Source organism: Caretta caretta, chromosome 10 (assembly GCF_965140235.1).
Source record: "Caretta caretta isolate rCarCar2 chromosome 10, rCarCar1.hap1, whole genome shotgun sequence".
NCBI lineage: Eukaryota > Metazoa > Chordata > Testudines > Cheloniidae > Caretta > Caretta caretta.
In genome coordinates this window covers 3,108,041-3,127,313 of record NC_134215.1, presented here as the reverse complement: position 1 = coordinate 3,127,313, position 19,273 = coordinate 3,108,041, and the positions used below count along the sequence as shown (strand labels likewise).

Genomic DNA, 19,273 nt, shown 5'->3' with positions numbered 1-19,273 from the left:
GTCTGCTCCAGGCATCCTTTTGAAGCGATACAGACTGCTATATAATATGGAGATATACCTATCTCACAGAATTGGAAGGGACCTTGAAAGGTCATCGAGTCCAGACCCCTGACTTCACAGCAGGCCCAAGTACCATCCCTTATTTTTGCCCCAGATCCCTAAATGGCCCCCCTCAAGGACTGAACTTACAACCCTGGGTTTAGCAGGCCAATGCTCAAGCCACTGAGCTATCCCTCCCCCCTAAAAAGGAAGGAGATTCCACCACCTCCCTAGGTAACACATTCCAGTGCTTCAACCACGCTCCTAAATTTTTATTTTTGCGCCAGATCCCTAAATGGCCCCCTCAAGGATTGAACTCACAACCCTGGGTTTAGCAGGCCATATAATACTTAGCACTTATGCAGGACTTAGTCTTTCAAGTGTTGAACAAACTGGTTAATGAATATGCAAGGAAGCAAGCCAGTGCAGTCAGATCTAGTTCCCTTAAATACAGAACAGACCTCAATTGTCCACAGCGTTCCATCATCGCACCACTTAAAGATACTTATTAGTTTGCACTAGCCTGTTAAATAGCATCTTCCATTAGGTCTATCAAATGCAGATTGTGTCTCTCACTTCCAGCAAAATCATATATCAAAGTTTCCTTGCTTTAGAAAACTTAAGAATTTCCACTTGGTCCACAGCTTGGTATGCTCTGCCAAAGTCTCAGCACATTCGATACCGATCATGATATAGTGGTGTCTCAGACTTTGCTCAAGCTAAACCCTTTGGCACTAGTGACTTCAATGACAATAGTGGGCACCACGCTGGTAAGGGTGATATTTAGGACAACATTAGAGTAACCCTAAACTCGAGTTGACTAATGCATAGCCTGATAGAACAAATGTAGCTGCCTCATTTAGATGTAGGCTAGCTCTGCAGTCTCTGACACTTAGAATCAGCCACAGGGTTCAGAGGCCAGGATGTAGTTGCAATATAATATGCACAGAGAAGGGGGGGAGGGGCGTTTTCCAGGGAAAAAACATCTCCCACAAAGTTTAGACTCAGACTTAAGGCCAGAAGGGACCATTATGATCATCTAGTCTAACCTCTCGCACATTGCAGGCCAGAAAACCATATCCACACCCTCCTGTAGCAGGGCTGCAACCTCTGGATGAGTTACTGAAGTCCTCAAAACTGGATTTAAAGACACAGTTACAGAGAATTCACCATTTACTTTAGTTCAAACCAGCAAGTGCCCCTGTCCCATGCTGAAAAGGCAGGGAAAAACATTTAGGGAGGGGTCTGAATCCCACAATACTAGTAGAGAAATCAGGATCCTAGCTTCTCTCTTGGAAAGTTCTCTTTGGCGCATAGGTGCCAGGAAGGGGTTAATGAAAAGTCACACTATGTCCAGGTAAGATAGGGAACACCCCCCAGTGCAAACTAAAAACAAAAGTCTTCCCCCTTCTCTCTCAGGTTTCAGACAGACCCTTAATGTTACGTTAGTGTGTTAATACAGGACTGGAGGAGCTCCAGAGAGCACAGCGGCAAAAGATGGAAGTATGTTGGGGAACGCAACGTGGTTAAAAAAAGAGGACGTCCTTATTAGAAAGGGTCTGCATGCAAAATAGTCAAGATAAAGAAGGAGAATATAGGGCAGAGGTGGCAGAGGCAAGGAGAAGCGTCAGCCAGAGCACAAGTTACTTTACCTTGATGGGCTTGAATTTCAGGGAGGGCCTTTTCTAAGACTGCTAATGCTTTTCTATGGTAATCTGCTTGTGCTTCTAATAACTGAGAACAGAACCCATATTTTAAAAAAACAAAACAAAAATATTGTTAGCTTCTGATGAACACATACAAACACTAGAAGGTTTAACACATGAAATGAAATGTGACGGTTTTTTTGCATATAACAAACACCATAACTGAATATAAACAAACAAGAGAACACGCACCGTGACAAAGTATCTGGCATATTCCCCTTCTTTGGACACAAAGTTATACATATCTGCAGCAAGCTGATCCTTTGAGGAAAGAAAAGCATACCTTGTAATTTTTTTAAGGGGGGGGGGGGGAGAGAGAGGAGAAAGAAGAGAAATCTTCAAGTACAAAAAAGGCTGTTATAAAGGGATGGTGATAAACTGTTCTCTTTAACCACTGAGGACAGGACAAGAAGTTAAGGGCTTAAATTGCAGCAAGGGAGATTTAGGTTAGTCATTAGGAAAAACTTCCTAACTCTAAGGGTAGTTAAGCACTGGAACAAATTACCTAGGGAAGTTGTGGAATCTCTGTCATTGGATGTTTTTAAGAACAGGTTACACAAATACTTGCCAGGGACGGTCTAGATAAGACATAATCCTGCCTCAGTGCAGAGGTTTGCATTAGATGACCTATCAAGATCCCTCCCAGTTCTACATATTTATGATTTATATTACATAATTTTCCCCCACTAAGCCCAAAATGCTGAATCTCAAGAAGATCTGAAATTTAGCAAGCCACTTGCCCATGGCACACTGATCAGGTGGCAGGCTATCAAGTGGACTAATGGGATAAACAGTACTGGCAGTTGCAGCCCAATGGTTCAGCATCACCAGTGATGTGCTTTACCTGCGGGAGGGCCAACAGAGAAAAGGCTGTTTTAGGAACGCCGTTCCAAAAATCCACACTTCCACCCAGCTACTCAGGGCAAAACAAAGGTCTGCACTATTAAACTGGATTACTATCAAAGTACATCATTTAGGTAACAACAATACTTGCTTCAAGGGATGATGCGGTCAGTAAATAGAGCTGCTCATATGGCACCTTGGTTTTTTCTTCCAAGCATTTTTGGATTTTACTTAACTTTCTGTTTTTATTTACTACAGCAAGTCAAGTTGCCCACTAAATATAACAATCATTTGTGCTTGGATATTATAGTAGTACATGGCAGAAATACCTATGAATTTCGTTATAAACTCATTACTTCCCAAAGACTTTCCTGCCCAAATTCCACAGTAGTGAGATGCAAACTTCTTGATTACTTTTTAACTGAGTAACAAAACCAAAGACAGGCAAAGAAGGGAATAATAAAGCCCAAAGAAGAATCTCCAGCATGGAGTTTGGACAGCTGAGGGATTGTGTATGAGGAAACTGGGAGCATAATCTCCAGGTCATTGTCTTGAAATCCATCCTTCTAGTTAGCACCTAATGGCTCTTTGTTGGTTTAGAGTATCCAAACATCTCAGTCCAGGCCTAATAGACAGATGTTCACAATTGTCTCCCTTGTGCATAGCATCAGAGACCAAGAAACGAATGAACCAGAGAGACCAAATTCACTTCATGGAGAGAACCAGTGCAAGGTTTGGCACAACATTTTTACTTGTGGGATGGACAACACAATGTTTGACCTTCTGGAGAGCAGTAAGATAGCCCAGGAAAAAGGAACAAACAGCTAATTGAGAAATGTGAATCCATCTCTGCATTGCTTATTAGCCCCAACCACCCTTATTAACTGCATATTGTTTTATAACAACACTTAACACATTAAAGTTCGTGAAGATGGCAGCAATTACAACTGCTACCACAATGAGGTGTACAAAGTCATCCCTTAGTGGCAGATATATCCTAGGAGAGGATTCATAGAGCCAGCCTTACCTTGCATTGTTCTACTTTATTTCCAGCCTCATCCATCTCTTCCTTAAGGGAATCTATTTTTGATGGATGCATTTGAAAATTAGTTCCTGAAGTCTTGCAGGCTTGGCTATATCTGTGTAAGAGAAACTAGTTATTCAGTGGAGATTATAGTTAGCGTTTAATATACTACTTACAAAGTCAATGTCTTTAAGGTCCCCTCTTCTTAACTGCTTGCCTCTGGTGAGCAGACAACTATTCACTACTCCAGAAGATAGTTTCAAAACCAGGTCCCAGTACAATTTAACCCCCCTTTCTGGGCCATTAGTGTGAAACATGTCTACTGTCTTGTAGAGGAGACACAGGGTGGCCAAGCGACTCTAATGTGCCACTATATCCTAGCAGGGATCCTGCAGGCACTCATCTCCAAGGTGGATGTGGAGTCTGCAGAGACTACCAGCCCTAGCAAACACCCCAGGCAGCTCAGATAAAAATGAGCATGACTTAATATTAGCAGGCCACATTGCCTTAATAAAGACGGAGTTTATCCATGATGACAGGTTCAGTAAGCCAGGATGTAGAGAGGTCTGAAATGTAAATTTGGGCAGTGTCTCATGAGAGGGTTCAACTGACAATGGTATAAAAGCACTCCAATATGGTGACAATTAAAATCCTATGGCCAACACAATGACAATGCCTCGCCCTTAGCCTGGTGTTCACAAGCAGATGGTGGGAAGTACACAACATTGAAAGGATTTTTAAAAAGTTCTAGTAGCACCCTGATTAAATAAAAACTAAAATAGTATAATCCCCACTGCGCAAAGGAACCCTTCCCAACACTGTGGTGCATAAGGTTTTGACAGATGCTGAACTCTGTCTCTTTAAATTATTGAGCTAAGTGGAATAGACTAAAGATGCAGTCTTGTATTCACTTCAACGTGAACAGTTTTCCTACCTAAATTGGTGGCAGACAATATGAGAAATCTAAATTTGATCCATATTCAGATCAGAAAGCCATGTGTTCTTTTTTGTACCATTTAAGGTCTTAAACTTAACTGATGTTTCTCCCCCCGTAAATGTTAACATGCACATTTCAGCACAGCAGAAGCAAATACCAAAGGAAGGTTAGGCATGGAGGAGATATTACTAAGAAATCAGTTTGTACTATGCAAACTGTATGGTATTTGAAATCACTTCTCACCTAGCTCTTGCAGAATCCCAGTCCAAAACCAACTTTGCAAGCTGTTTCCTCTGCTTCTGAATATTGGGGATTTCCGCCTGAAACCACAGACATCTAATGTTTACATTTACTTCAGAATTGTGTCATGTAGCTAAGTGTAACTGAAATCTGTAAAACTTAAAACACAAGCCTGCATTAAAATACAAATAAAATAGTCACTTGCTTTCTGAACCGAAGTAAAGTTTGCCACATGCACAGTTATGATTTCGCTCAGAAAATATAATGCCGCAAGTCTTTCCTGGAGCGTGAAGTGACTTACCTCTGTTAGTTGGCTTAGTGGGTCTAAAATTTCTTTTTCAATCTGTACCTCATGGTGAGAGAGCTCCGCTGCCAGTTTATTCTCTGCATCACCACAAGTGTCAAGCATCTTCCTGTTAAAAGGAAAGGACAGGAAAGCAGCATTGTGTCGTTTACTCAAGTTATTACACACCAACAGCTTAAAAAAAAAAGATGCAGAATCGATGATTTGCTGGCAAACTGGGAGGGCGTATCTAATGGGATCCCACAGGGGTCAATCTTGAATAGCACCGGACCCAATATTTTCCTTAATGACTTGGATAACAGAATGGAGAATAAGCTTATAAAATCTGCAGATGACACCAAGCTGGGAGGGGTTGCAAGCACTTTGGAGGACAGGATTAGAATTCAAAATGATCTTGACAAATTGGAGAATGGGTCTGAATCCAACAAGATGAAACGTGGTAAGGACAAGTGCAAAGTTCTTTGCTTAGGAAAGAAAACAATCAAATGACAACTACAAAATGGGGAATAATTGCTTAGATGGTCATACAGCTGAAGAGGATCTGGGGGTTACAGAGGATCACAAATTGAATATGAATCATGTGAGGGCAGTTGCAAGAAAGGCTATTATTCTGGGGTATATTAACAGGAGTGTTGTAAGACATGGGAGGTAAATGTCTCACTCTACTCCGCACTGGTGAGGCCTCAGCTGGAATACTGTACCCACTTCTGGGCACCACACTTTAGGAAATATGTGGACAAATTGGAGAGAGTTCAGAGTAGAGCAACAAAAATGCTAAAAGGTTTATAACACCTGACCTCTGAGGAAAGGGTAATAACTGGGCATTCTTAAGTCCAGAGAAAAGACAACTGGGATAATAGACTTCAAATATATTAAGGGCTGTTATGAAGAGGAGGGTGATCAATTGTTCTCCATGTCCACTGAAGGTAGGACAGGTAGTAACAGGCTTAATCTGCAGCAATGGAAACTTAGGTTAGATATTAGGAAAAACCTTTCTAAACCAGAAAGGTGGTTAAGCTCTTGAATAGGCTTCAAAGGAGCATGAGGAACCTCCATTGGAGGTTTTTAAAAACAAGTTTAACAAACATCCGTTGGGGATGGTCTAGGTTTATTTGGTCCTGCCACAGCGCAGGGGGCTGGGCTAGATGACCTCCTGAGGTCCCTTCTAGCCCTAAATTTCTATGATCCTATAGAAAAAAAACCCTGCAAATGTGCATTTGTCCAGAATAAAATGTCAACTTTAGGGCTAAATACTATCAGCACTGTCCTGCAGATTGCCTAAATTGCAGCACTTATCAACTGGATTAGCTGCTGTTACTTTAAATTAACTAAAGGTACAACCATTTTAATAGACTCATTTTACAGAAGTTATTGCATGCAGAACTAAACAACGAGGAACCATAGCTCCACAAAAACCCAGACTTACCCCAACAGAGTGTCATCGCTTAGCTGGACAGATCCTTCTTGCATATTTTGAGCAAAAGCTGTTAGAGGAAGCTTCTTCTGTAGAAGAGATGAGACTTCGTATTTAGTTTCTCTCCCTTAAGATACTCTTTGCAGGCAAACAGGGACCACATGATTAATTTCTTTTAGTTAATCGCGTGAGTTAACTGAGATTAATTGACAGCCCTACTGTATCCAGATCACAACTTTTGCCTGAGGTCTATACCGAGGTTTGAAAATCTGGTGGGAGGATACAAATAACATATCCTAAGTCAAATACATACCCAGACGCAGGGGACAGAGCAAGTGCTCTGACAGGATTATAGCACCCTGCATGCAGTGTGACTTCTGAAGTTGGACTGTGAACTATACCAAAGCATTCCAATCAGTAGGAAATGTCAACATGTGGGATGATTCTGGAGAGTTTTGTTCTGGTAGCTGACTTATGACATAACAGCTTATCCGTACATAGAAGGCCTTTACAAACCAGACTCAGAGCACAATCTGAAGCGCTCAGTACTTACATGTCTTTTATCAGCATCTGTGCCATACTGGCCCTGAAAACATGCTATTAGCCGCTTCTGTGAAATATGGCAAACAGATCTCACTGTGTCCAGACGCCTCTCAATCTAGCCATGGAAAAGAAAAAAACAAAACCCAGAAGTTATTTTCTTGGCCTCAGCACATCATCTTCCTCCTATGTCACATTTAGTTCATGTTTGCATGTTTCTCAAGTTCTGCAGCTTACAAAAAATTCAGTTTAACAGTAAGAGCCTGACAGCAAGTTTATTTTGAAAGAGACTTAAATGATTTCCATTAATGGTGGCATAAACTTTCCCTGATTTTGCTGTGACTTGCAGAATCCAAGAGACTCGGGAATGGAATGGAAAGAAGAGACAATATTCTGTTTCCCCATATAGCAGCCAGAAGGGGTTCCCACTTTGACACCTACTATTTGGAGTTTGACATGAAAGGCACGTTCACAAGCATTATTTAGGGATAATATCCTGGTAAGAATTCAGTAGTCCTTTCCCTTCCCTACAGCTGTGTTGGGTGGGATGGAAGATAACCAGGTGGCTGCCGTCTAAGTGTGGCCTTTGACCAGTGTCCCCCAGTCCTCATCATTGGTCTTAACCAGAGAGCAAACCTGCTTGCCAATCAAGTATGAAGGAAAATTCTAAGCTCTATGCAATAGTAGATGGAGGACAAGGTGATGTAGGCATGGATGGGTGGAAAAGATGATGAGATAGAGAGAAGTACTGAGGGTTTTTTGTGATGAAGAAAAAATACTGGTATATTTTTCAAGATCATGCCCCTAAGTTAAGTTTAGTGCACTTGAACCCTTGTCCTCGCTAGTTAAAATATTAAAATGTCTTTGTATATTTTAAGATTATTTTGCTTCAAGAATCACTGAAAGCCAGTAATGGAAATAGTTAAAGGATTCTTCTAAGTAAAGGACCTTATCAAGAATAGTCCCCAAAATATGAGTGTGTTGGAGAAGGACTGCTTATGGCACTATAAAAACTATGTACAATGTCAAAGGAATGCAGTTTTTCTGCATTTTGATGACTCACCAACATTAAAAGGAGGCCCTTCAGAATGGTTTCTATTTAAAGATCAAAAAAGCATAACCAGTTCCATCTGCAGAAGTAATCTGCACAGATTCACGCCTTCAGTTAAGCACCTAAAAATGCCACGAGTGCTGAAAAATTAACATTTTCAGGAGGACAATACATTTTCTGACTTTGTGTCTAAACATAAATATAGCTTAAACTCTGTCTAGGAAAAATTAAAATTTGTTCTGCTCAGGTATCACACCCTTAAGCACACAGCAACTGGTTGTAAAATTACAAAGCGTATCAACTGTGGGCTTCCCCATAAATGGCAAACTGAGCTTCAAATTTTTCTTAATTACAAAGAATGCAGAATGAACTTGCTGTTATTTCTCTTCTTTTCCGTTTTGAGAACTGTCCTACACCCGAAGCCCCGATGAAGCTTTTTCCAATTAATGGATTTCCTTTCAAGTAACCCCTCTTCAAGGTAGTTGAAAGCTTTCATGTACTGTTTGCTTGGCATCTATGGCCATTTAAACAAAAAATGAAACCAGCTTGCTGACCTGAAAGACTCACGTTTAGCTATGTGGTAACCTTGATAAAAGGAGGCTTTTTACTTTCATAAGCCAAGATGTAAACAGCCACTGTAAAATGCTGCACTGAAATTATGTACACCATTGCTTTCCATTTGCTGAATATTGCCATTAAAATTGATTCTCCCCGGAAACTATTCCAGTCTTAGACAAAGGAATCGTGCTCACCGAGGACACTGAGTGGCCTGGACGGCCATGTTTCAATAAAAAGAACAGGAGGACTTGCGGCACCTAAGAAACTAACAAATTTATCTGAGCATAAGTTTTTGTGGGCTACAGCCCACTTCGTCGGACGCGTAGAATGGAACATATAGTAAGAAGATAGATTCATACAGAGAACATGAAAAGGTGGAGTAAGAGTCTATTTAATTAAGATGAGCTATTATCAGCAGGAGAAAAAAAAACTTTTGCAGTGATAATCAAGCTGGCCCATTTAGACAGTTGACAAGAAGGTGTGAGGATACTTAACATGGGGAAAGAGATTCAATATGTGTAATGACCCAGCCACTCCCAGTCTCTATTCAAACCCAAGTTAATAGTATCTAGTTTGCATATCAATTCAAGCTCAGCAGTTTCTCATTGGAGCCACAAGTACTCCTGTTCTTTTTGTGGATACAGACTGACACGGCTGCTACTCTAAAACAGGTTTCAATAGTTGGTTTTCATATTTCTGCTACGTGCTATGTGCTTGAGTGCTTCATTTTTGCTGTGCCTCCTAAGATTAAGCTTATTATACCACTGCTTTCTTTCTTGACCTTCTAAGACTATTCCGAGATCGCAATGGTATAAGTAGTCATGGGTGCCTATTGAAGAATATTACCACATTTTTATTAATGGTCACTAAATCTTCAATATAAATGGACCACCTAAAAATCTTACTGGCTGAGTTAATCACATCTTTGCTTAAGAATTCCAGCATGATTAGAAACCACTATCACAAAAAGAGCAGGAAACAAAAGCACGAAGCAGTATTTTGTTCCGCAGAAGACTATGGAACTGAAGATGTCATCACAGTGCTTGCTACAGTAACTACTGTCCAGTTGCTGACAAAAGTGGATCTGACTGTCCTCGACATATAAGGGGGAACAGACTTGGTAGTTCTTCCTATTCCTCCTCCAGGTCAATGAAGCTACTGAAAGACTCATCTTTGCTGGTAACACTGACTGTAACTTGGTTTATATATCTAGAGTGTAGATTAGCAAGTAGCATTTTTTCATTCAAGGTTCAAACACAGATACTTCCAACCTTGCCTCGAGAGAATTGGTTGGACAACATTGCGCTAACTGTAGGGAGAATGCACTACGGACACACATTAACATTTCTAATACGGTTGAAGGGTAGTCCCTGCCTGATTTGGAAAGGCACTACATTTAATCAAGGCATATTTGAAGATGAATATTGCACTGAGCAAATTAGAACAACTATTTCAAAATGTACCAAAGCCAAAACTTATGAGTTAACATAAAAAAAAGTAGAAAGCCTGTTTATAAAATGATCACTAACAAACTCGTAGGCAGTTTAGTCAGACAAGAGTTTTCCCCAAGAACGAGCAAACTCTTCCATCTGGGTGTAACCACAGTCTGGTTACTGAGCCTGGGAAAACTGCTTGCAAAAATTGTTGGCAACAAGTGACGGAGAGTTTGTCTTTATTTCACATTCATATTCTGTCTAACTAAGACAACAGATGATCCCTGCAAGCTCTCTCATGGCATATTTTAAAGTCCTTAATATAGCTAGATTTTTTTTAAGCTTTACTTCAGATATTTTCTCATTAATATTGCCAAAAACTGTTGGATATTTCTGATCCAAAGATAAAGTAAACCCTCTAGTCCAGGAGAAAGCTGGACTATGTCAATTTAGCTTGTTTCAAGATTACCTGAGGTAGTTATACATACACCTCTATCATCACCATTTAAATTTTTTTAAATTGAAATTAATTTTCCCACTCTTGTAACTTCAACAGCTGAAGAGATTCTCAAATTTTAAAAAAGGAGCTTCTTTGTAGAGACCAAGCATGGAAAATTTCAGCCTCAAATGCAAGTCTTTTGGAAATTTAATCATATTAGAAAGATACTGTCAACCTGAAACCTAGTTATGTAAATAAGTTTGAATTGGTTTGGGCTATTACTGTAGCCGTGTTCCCCAGCCAACCTGTGTGGTTTAGCAATCACATTGTTCATAAAAAAGGTTTCTTCCCCTAGTTGCTGTGCGAAAGACCTACACATACAGGAGAAACTGATTAAGAGCTAGCAAATGAATGAATAAAAGTGAAAAGAAAACTTTCATTGATCTGTCAATTATACCAGTCATTGGTAGTCTCTGTAAAAATAGTACCTAAAAATTCAGGCACAAATGCTACGTTTAAGTAGATGGTACAACTTTAAAAAAACTTGCACAAAAAAATTTCCATCACAACTCAAAGTATCACAGGTGCTATCAGCATGACAGTTAGGACAGCACTTACTGTGTGAACTGCAAGAAATAAACAGAACATGGGCTTATTTGGAATAATCCTTGGATTTCTGCAAGCAGGGTGGGCATTTATTGCAGCTTCTCTGAAGCCCATATTAATTAACTCCTTCAGAAAGAAATATAGATGAACAAGGGGATAGGAAGAGGCCTTCCAAACAGTAATGTTCTCCCAGCTAGAAACAGCATGAGAGAGTCAACAAGAAAAGCAATTATATTACAAAAGTTTTTTTTTCTCCTGTTGATAGCAGCCCACCTTAACTGATGAGTCTCATTAGAGTTGGTGTGGCAACACCCAGTTTTTCATGTTGTGTGTGTATGTGTGTGTATAAAAATCCTACTGTATTTTCCACTGCATGCATCCAATGAAGTGGGTTTTAGCCCACGAAAGTTTATGCCCTAATAAATTTGTTAGTCTTTAAGTTGCCATAAATACTGCTCGTTCTTTTTGCTGATACAGACTAACACGGCTATCACTCTGAAACCTGAATTATATTCTTGTAAAGAATCATTTTTATACCATAAATGAGTTTACTTAATACAAAGCTACAATTTCTTTGCTTCTAATCTAGCACTTGCTTTTTAGTGTACTTCAACTTTCAAATCCCCTTTTGTCTCATGTGGCTTAACAGTTCCTCTTCTCCTTAAGCTATATCATAGCTCGTCCAGTCTGAGGAAACAGAGCTACAGCCACCTAACTTCTGTCCTTGTAATTTGTTTCCACAGGCAGCATTCTATGAAGTCAAAAGGCTTGCTTAGTTCTTTATAATAAAGCATTTAAAGGCAGCACATTAACCGAGTTACAGTACCTGTAATAGATCTTCACTGAGGACTTCAGTTTTCTCAGCCCTGAAAGGAAAAAAAACAGGAGAAATGTAAGCCTTGAATTAGAATAATTTGCACCTAAAAAGATTTTTAGGTTAAGGGTAAAAAAACTTGCAGTACATTAACAGGAAAAATATTCAGAGCTAAGAATTGATCTCTTATGAAAAAGTTCTCCCATTTTAAAAAATACCACCCTGCGACAAGCTTATGAGCATTGTTATGATACACAGCACACTCAGTCAATGTGGTATGTACCATACTACATCCAAATTGCAGATCACTGCTGAGGAGCAATCTTTCACCACTTGTCCAACACCACAAATTAATGAGATTAACAAAGAAAGCTGCACATTCCTAAAGTTGAAAGCCTAACCCACTAATGCATCCATAGCTATCATTTCTGTACATTACCTGCCTAAAAACAAGAGTAATTCTAATGCAAGAAACATGGGGGGAGGGATAGCTCAGTGGTTTGAGCATTGGCCTGCTAAATCTAGGGTTGAGTTCAATCCTTGAGGGCGCCATTTAGGGATCTGGGGTAAAAACTGGGGATTGGTACTGCTTTGAGCAGGGGGTTGGACTAGATGGCCTCCTGAGGTCCCTTCCAACCCTGATATTCTATGATTCTATGTAACAAACTGGAATCTTTCAGTACTTAGCCAGAAGACAAGCAGGAGTAAAACAAGTTCCAAGGATAATTTTAAAGAGCACTTCTGCTCCAAAAAATGATCACAGAAACAGCATCATGGAGCTTCATGTTTATTGTCTCAGTGATTCCTGATCAGACCATGCGCCACTCCGTTTTCTCTTCCTCCCTAACTTAACACAGAAATTGACAGATAGACCAGTGGTCCACTCAGTCAAATACCCTGTCTGACAGGCCTTGTCAGGTGTTAGCCAATCCATTAAAAGACTTTTCCACATTAGAGTCTCAACATATGTTAAACTAACAACTTCCAATTTCTAGTCTTGACAAGGCCACAGTGGCCATTACCAGATGTTCAGATGAAGGTGCAAAATATACTGCTGGTAGACAATTACAGTATAACCTGCTCATGAGAAAACTCATGTCAGTGGTTGGCTAATGCTCTGAAGCAGGAGGGGCTAGTTCTCTTTATAAAACCCCTAACATAACTGACTATCATCATCAAAATGGGTCTTGCCCTTTTTTGAAATCTATTAATATCTTAGCCTGAATGATATTTTGTGGCAGTGAATTGCCACTACTGACTGTATAAAAACAATTTTGTCAATTTTAAATTGCCTTTGAGTTTGGTTCATGGCTATTGTTCTTGCATTCTGAGAAGAGGTAAATGAAGCACCCAATTTACTTTCTTTATACTACTCGTTATTTTGTAGAGCTACCATTTCCCCGGTTATTTATCTCCCCTGTGAATAGTCCCTTCTATTCCAGTCTTCATAAAGTAGTCTCTCAATGACTCATTTTTGCTATCCTTTTCTGGGCCCCTCCTTTTGCTGCTGTATTTGAGATAGGGTACTATAAATGAAACGTATTCTAGGTGAAGGCTTACCACAGATTTATATAACAGCCACTATGATGTGTTTAGTATTATTTTCTAAACCAATCCTTATGCATTAACTTTTATCAGCTGCTGCACATTGAGCCCACACTTTCATTGAGCTGTCCACAGTGACATCTAGATTTTTCCCGAATGGTCACAGTTAAATTTAGATCCCAGCATTGTGTACACGTAGTTCAAATTACCATACATTTGTCAACAATGAATCTCATTTGCTATAGAATCATGGGACTGGAAGGGACCTCAAGAAGTCATCTAGCCCAGTCCCCTACACTTATGTCAGGACTCATCTAGACCATGCCTGACAGGTGTTTGCCTAACCTGCTCTATAATGCTGCTCCTCTTTCGCCTAGCTTTGTTAGGTCCCTCTGAAATTCCTCAGTCTTCTGTAGTCATACCCAACCTAGTCTGTCACCTACATTTCACTTCACTGATGATCCCTTTTAAACACTGGTTTCGATACAGGTCCACGGTGCACCACAATATTAACATTTTGTCCTACTAAAAATGTATTTGTTCTTCTTCTGGTCTGTCCAAACCAGTTTGTAATCCAAAGCATTGCTTTACCTCTCACCCATAATTCCTTTAATCTCTTGTGAGGGACTTTGATCACATGGGAAACGTATCAGTTAACATGTGTTAAACTTTGAAAGGTATTTAATTTTAATTTCATAAGTTACCTGCCTTGGGCTATCAGTGATCCATAAAGTGTTGTAAATTGTTAAATATTTATTATCTGCTAATGCTCAAAACTGACAGACACCAACACTTAAATACTTTATAGTGGCAATGAAATGTGCAAAGGCTACAGCAAAATGATCACTCTGGCAAAGTTAAATATATATGAGATTTTCCTTGTAAATAAAGCATGACTGCTCTGCTTGATATATTCATCACTTCCTAGTAGTGAGTGATAAACTGGTAATACAAGACTAGGATCAGATAATCACAGATGAAAAATCCCATTGAAAACTACCAGGGAGAAATTCTTAGTGTAAGAAATGTGTTCCTTTAACTGGAGTGCTCTTAAAATGTGTTGACTGTACTTGCATTCCAAGCATGAACAGTAAAGAACATAAGAATGGCCTTACTGGGTCAGACCAATAGTCCATCTAGCCCAGGTCTGACAGTGGCTGGTGCCAGATGCTTCAGAGGGAATGACCAGAACAATTACTGAGTGATCCATCCCGGCATCTAGTCCCAGCTTCTGGCTGTCAGAGGTTCAGGGACACCCAGAGAATGGGGTTGTATCCCTGACCATTTTGGCTAATAGGCATTGACAGACCTATCCTCCGTGAACTTATCTAATTCTCTTTTGAAACTTCTTTGAAATTTTAGACTTCTATCATATCTGCCCTTAGTCATCTCTTTCCTTTCAATCCAAGTCTTTGTAATCCTTCATATGGAAGCTGTTCCATACACAATCATTTTTGCTGCCCTTCTCTGTACTTTTGCCAGTTCTAATATATCTTTTTTGAGATGTGGTGACCAGAATTGCATGCAGTATTCAAGGTGTGGATGTACCATGGATTTATAGTGGCTTTATTATATCTTCCATCTTATCTATCCCCTTCCTAATGGTTCCTAACATTATTAGCTTTAACTGCTGCGGCACACTGAGATGTTTTCAAAGTGGTAACAGTTAATTTAGACCCCCATCAATTTGTATGTATAGTTGAGATTTTGTTTTCCAATATGCATTACTCTGCGCTCACTATAATTGAATTTCATCTGCCATTTTGTTGCCCAGTCACCCAGTTTAGTAAGATCCCTTTGTAACTCTTTGCAGTCAGCTTTGGTCTTAACTTTGTTGAGTAATTTTGTATAATCTGCAAGTTTTCCTACCTCACACTTTACCCAGTTTTCAAGATCATTTAAGAATATGTTGAACTGCACAGGTCCCAGTACAGACCCTTGGGGGATCCGGCTACTGGCACCGCTCCACTATGAAAGCTGACAATTTATTCCTACCTTTTGTTTCCTACCTTTTCACCAGTTACTGATCCATGAAAGGACCCTCCCTCTTATCCCTTGACTGCTTATTTTTATTAAGAGCCTTTGGTGTTGGACTTCAACAAAGGCTTTCTGAAAATCCAAGTATACTACACCTACTGGATCACCATTGTCCACGTGTGTTGAGTTCCTCAAAGAATTCTAATACATTAGTGAGGCATGATTTTCCTTTACAAAAGCCATGTAGACTCTTCCCCAACATCTGTGTGTTGATAATTCTGTTCTTTACTATAGTTTCAACCAATTTGCTTGGTAGCGAAGTTAGGCTTACTGGCTGTAACTGCCAGGATAGCTCCAGGAGCATTTTTTTTTTTTTAAAAATTGGCAATTAGCTATCCTCCATTTATCTGGTACAGAGGCTGATTTAAGCAATAGTTTAAAATACCACAGTTAATTCTGCAATTTCATATTTGAGTTCCTTCAGAACTCCTGGATGAATATCATCAAGTCCTGGTGACTTGATATGTTTATTTTATCTATTTGCTCCAAAACCACCTTTATTAACACCTCAATCTGGGACGGTTCAGATTTGTCACTAAAAAAGAATGGCTTGGGTGTCGGAATCCTCTGAAGTGAAAACCAGTGCAAAGAATTCTCGCGTTTCTGTAATGGCCTTGTCCTTCTTGAGTGCTGCTAAATTGTCCAGTGGCCCCACTGATTCTTTGGCAGGCTTCCTGCTTCTAATGTACTTTAAAAAATGTTTGCTGTTCGTTTTTGTATCTTTTGCCATTGCTCCTCAAATTTTTTTGGGGGGGATGTGTAATTACATTTTTACACTTTACTTGCCAGAGTTTATGCTCTTTTCTATTTTCCTCAGTAGGATTTGACTTCCAATTTTTAGAAGTGGTCTTTTTGCCTCTAACCACCTTTTTTTTTTTTTTTTACTCTGCTGTTTCTCATAGCATTTGTCTTTTTTCTTTTTTCTTTTAAATGCGAGGGGTATACATTTAACTTGAGCCTCTGTTGTGGTGTTTTTAATATAGTTTCCATGCAGCTTGCAGGCATTTCACCCTTCCGACCCTTTTAATTTCCATTTAACCAGCTTCCTCATTTTTGTGTAGTTCCCCTTGTTGAAGCAATTACACTGTTGAGCTAGCAGACTTAGTAAAAAGCATACAGGACCACCGACTGTCACTGTGGGAACAAGGTTATGTAGACTACCGTAGATTTCTTACGGTAATGCATGATTTGAAACTCAGACCTCAAAAAAAAGGTCAAAACAATTCTGATATACCAAAGCAGAGTGCACTGCTAATTTAACAAACCTTTCTATTAATTAGATCAATAGAGATAAGGATTAAAAGGGAAAGGTTTACTGTTGCTCGGAAAACGCCTTTCTGAAGTTTCATAAGCAAAGCAGAATTTCACATTGCCATAAAGAACTTTAAAAGATTAACTTTTTGCTGTCAAGAGTATGAATATCCAGAATAGACACCTTGCAAGTTACCTTCACTGTTTTAAGATCTCTGTGCATCAGGAAAAAAGTTTCTCATTACACTCATAACTTCCTGTGTCTATTCTGGAGCAAATCTGGCAACTAGTTGAACATACATTTCTCAAAAATGAGCCAGAGAGCCGATTGCCCAGAACTTCCACAGGAGTGGGTAAGATTCACAAATCTCCTTGGATCATCTTTATTCTCTCACTTTAAGTAGTTCTGTTCACTAAGAAAATATTTAGAAACCAAAACAATTTAATTGATCAGAGGCCATCTGGTAAGAGTGTTCTCACATTATAATCAATATGCCTTTTATAAGGCTGCCGACTGGACCTTTAGTCCATGCAGTGACAAAGCATTTGGCTAAAAATAATCATGTACGCATCTCATCCCAGTCCCTCTGTGCACAGCATAAGTCTGTTAAAAGACAAAACATGAACAATTTAAGGCTCTGAACCTACATCCACTGAAGTCAGTTAGAACTTTGACATTTATTTTACTGGGAGCAGGAGTGAGCCCTTCAGCCAAGACGGACTTAAAAGAAAGCCAATCACTGAATTTCAGAGATATAGAATGATGCCTCTTGCATGAGCAAATCAGATGGAGCCATCAAGAGAAAGAATTTACACGTGACAGATGGAGTTGTTTGTGATAATTTGGGCTTTGTAATATTTATGCATAGTAGAATACTAGAAAATAAAACAGGAGAGTTATTAACTTAAACCAAAGGGGATATGCTAAATACAGCAGCTGTTCATCACTGTACTCAAACCATGAAGCAACTGTACAATCTTTATGATAAGGCTAAGTCTTCCAGCTACTTCCTATTACTGAACAGTCACAAGCAAGTGGAACAGAGGGCTGAGCTGTCATAGATAACCATGCTTCCTCTTGCATTTTATGGCTTGTCTGTTCCAGTCCAGATTTTACATCCAATACCCAGCATCATGGGATTTACATACTTTTTTGCCATCTGCTTCAGGAATTAGTGAAGAATTTAATTTAAAGTATGTTCAGTTCTTAACAGTGGTGAATCATGTAAGAGGGAACAGACATCTAATACAGCCATAGAATTATATCAGCTTGTTATAGATTTTATAGAAATGTATTTAGATGAACACATTTTCATAGATGAGCAGGTTTAAGATTGTAACAGCATTCTGCATTCCTCTCTTTCAGCAATGAGTACCGCTAACAAGCAACTATGTCACCGGATACACTGGATGAGAGAAGACACCCTTTCACCCAACATTTTGTGCAAAGCTAATCAACACAACTTGCTAGCTACTAGCTTTGAAGTACCAAAAAAGGGGGTATGTGATTGAAAATAGAGTTCACTGAGAGCAAATATAGGCAGAATTTAGCCCTAGTTTTGTAGGACCTATATACAAATGAACACATCTGATTTTACTGTAAGTGTATATAAAAGATACATCCTTTTATTTTATCTAATACAGAGACATCACTACTCTGCCTGAAAATAAACACTTAGAAATAAAAAAGTTTAAGCTACAATGCAACCACTCTCCCAGACAAAGAGCGTTGTGTATGCTTTTTATATCAAAAGATGCCACAGTTGAGAAAGGTGTATAGACAATGAGCAAATTAGATGCAATGTATTTTTATATGAATAATTAAATGCCACAGTGACAGAGGTATAGTAATATCAACAAAAACACCTGAATGACTAAAACAAAGGACATGCTGTGGCTGTCTAGACAAGTGTCTGTCGCTTTTCAGTTTCAAGCACTTCCTCTAAAACTGATGGGAATAGGTATGTCTACAATATACAGTGCTATTTTAAGCACATGTTGAAGACAGACTATAGTTAGCAACATTTCAGCTCAGAACTCTTCCTGCTAATATAACTATCACACCCCCAACTTTAAGCACTAAATTCCTTCTCTCTGTGAAGCTAGCCAGGAAGCATCCTTTGAAGCCATGTACTTCATGATAATCTAGGACTTGTCTAGACAAGAATTTAAGATCTGAGAGCACATTAGCAAACGTGAAAACAATGTGTTTTAGATGTCAAAGTATAAACCAACCACTGGCTTTAACACATGGTGAATTGGCTGATCTAGAACGGGGATGGCCTAGGCTTTAAATCAACCAACTCTGTAGAACGCAGAAAATATTAACAGTGTAAATATTATGTAAACACAAAAGGACAGCGGGCTTTATGAAACAAGAAAGTCTCCAGAGTGTTAAAAATAAGCCTCTTTAAATTACAAGATGGACCCAAGCTAGACTGCTGTAAACTGGCACCACACTTTGCTAAAGCTTGGGGTTATTGACAGCACAA

General features: G+C 39.3%; 1 protein-coding gene across 6 annotated transcripts in view; it reads right to left on the bottom strand.

Moving 5' to 3' along the window:
* Positions 1–19,273, bottom strand: part of ARHGAP17 (Rho GTPase activating protein 17) — a 67,625-nt gene that overhangs the window by 20,439 nt on the left and 27,913 nt on the right. For all 6 annotated transcript variants that reach the window (XR_007358684.2, XM_048865785.2, XM_048865786.2 and 3 more), the window contains exons 2-9: positions 11,961–12,000; positions 7,061–7,165; positions 6,520–6,596; positions 5,091–5,202; positions 4,793–4,869; positions 3,616–3,727; positions 1,938–2,006; positions 1,692–1,773 (exon numbers count right to left, since the gene is read on the bottom strand). Coding sequence is in view for 5 of the 6 variants with exons in the window: in XM_048865785.2 (XP_048721742.1) it covers positions 1,692–1,773; positions 1,938–2,006; positions 3,616–3,727; positions 4,793–4,869; positions 5,091–5,202; positions 6,520–6,596; positions 7,061–7,165; positions 11,961–12,000 (674 nt within the window). In the remaining variant the exon portion in view is untranslated. The remainder of the gene's footprint in view (positions 1–1,691; positions 1,774–1,937; positions 2,007–3,615; positions 3,728–4,792; positions 4,870–5,090; positions 5,203–6,519; positions 6,597–7,060; positions 7,166–11,960; positions 12,001–19,273) is intronic.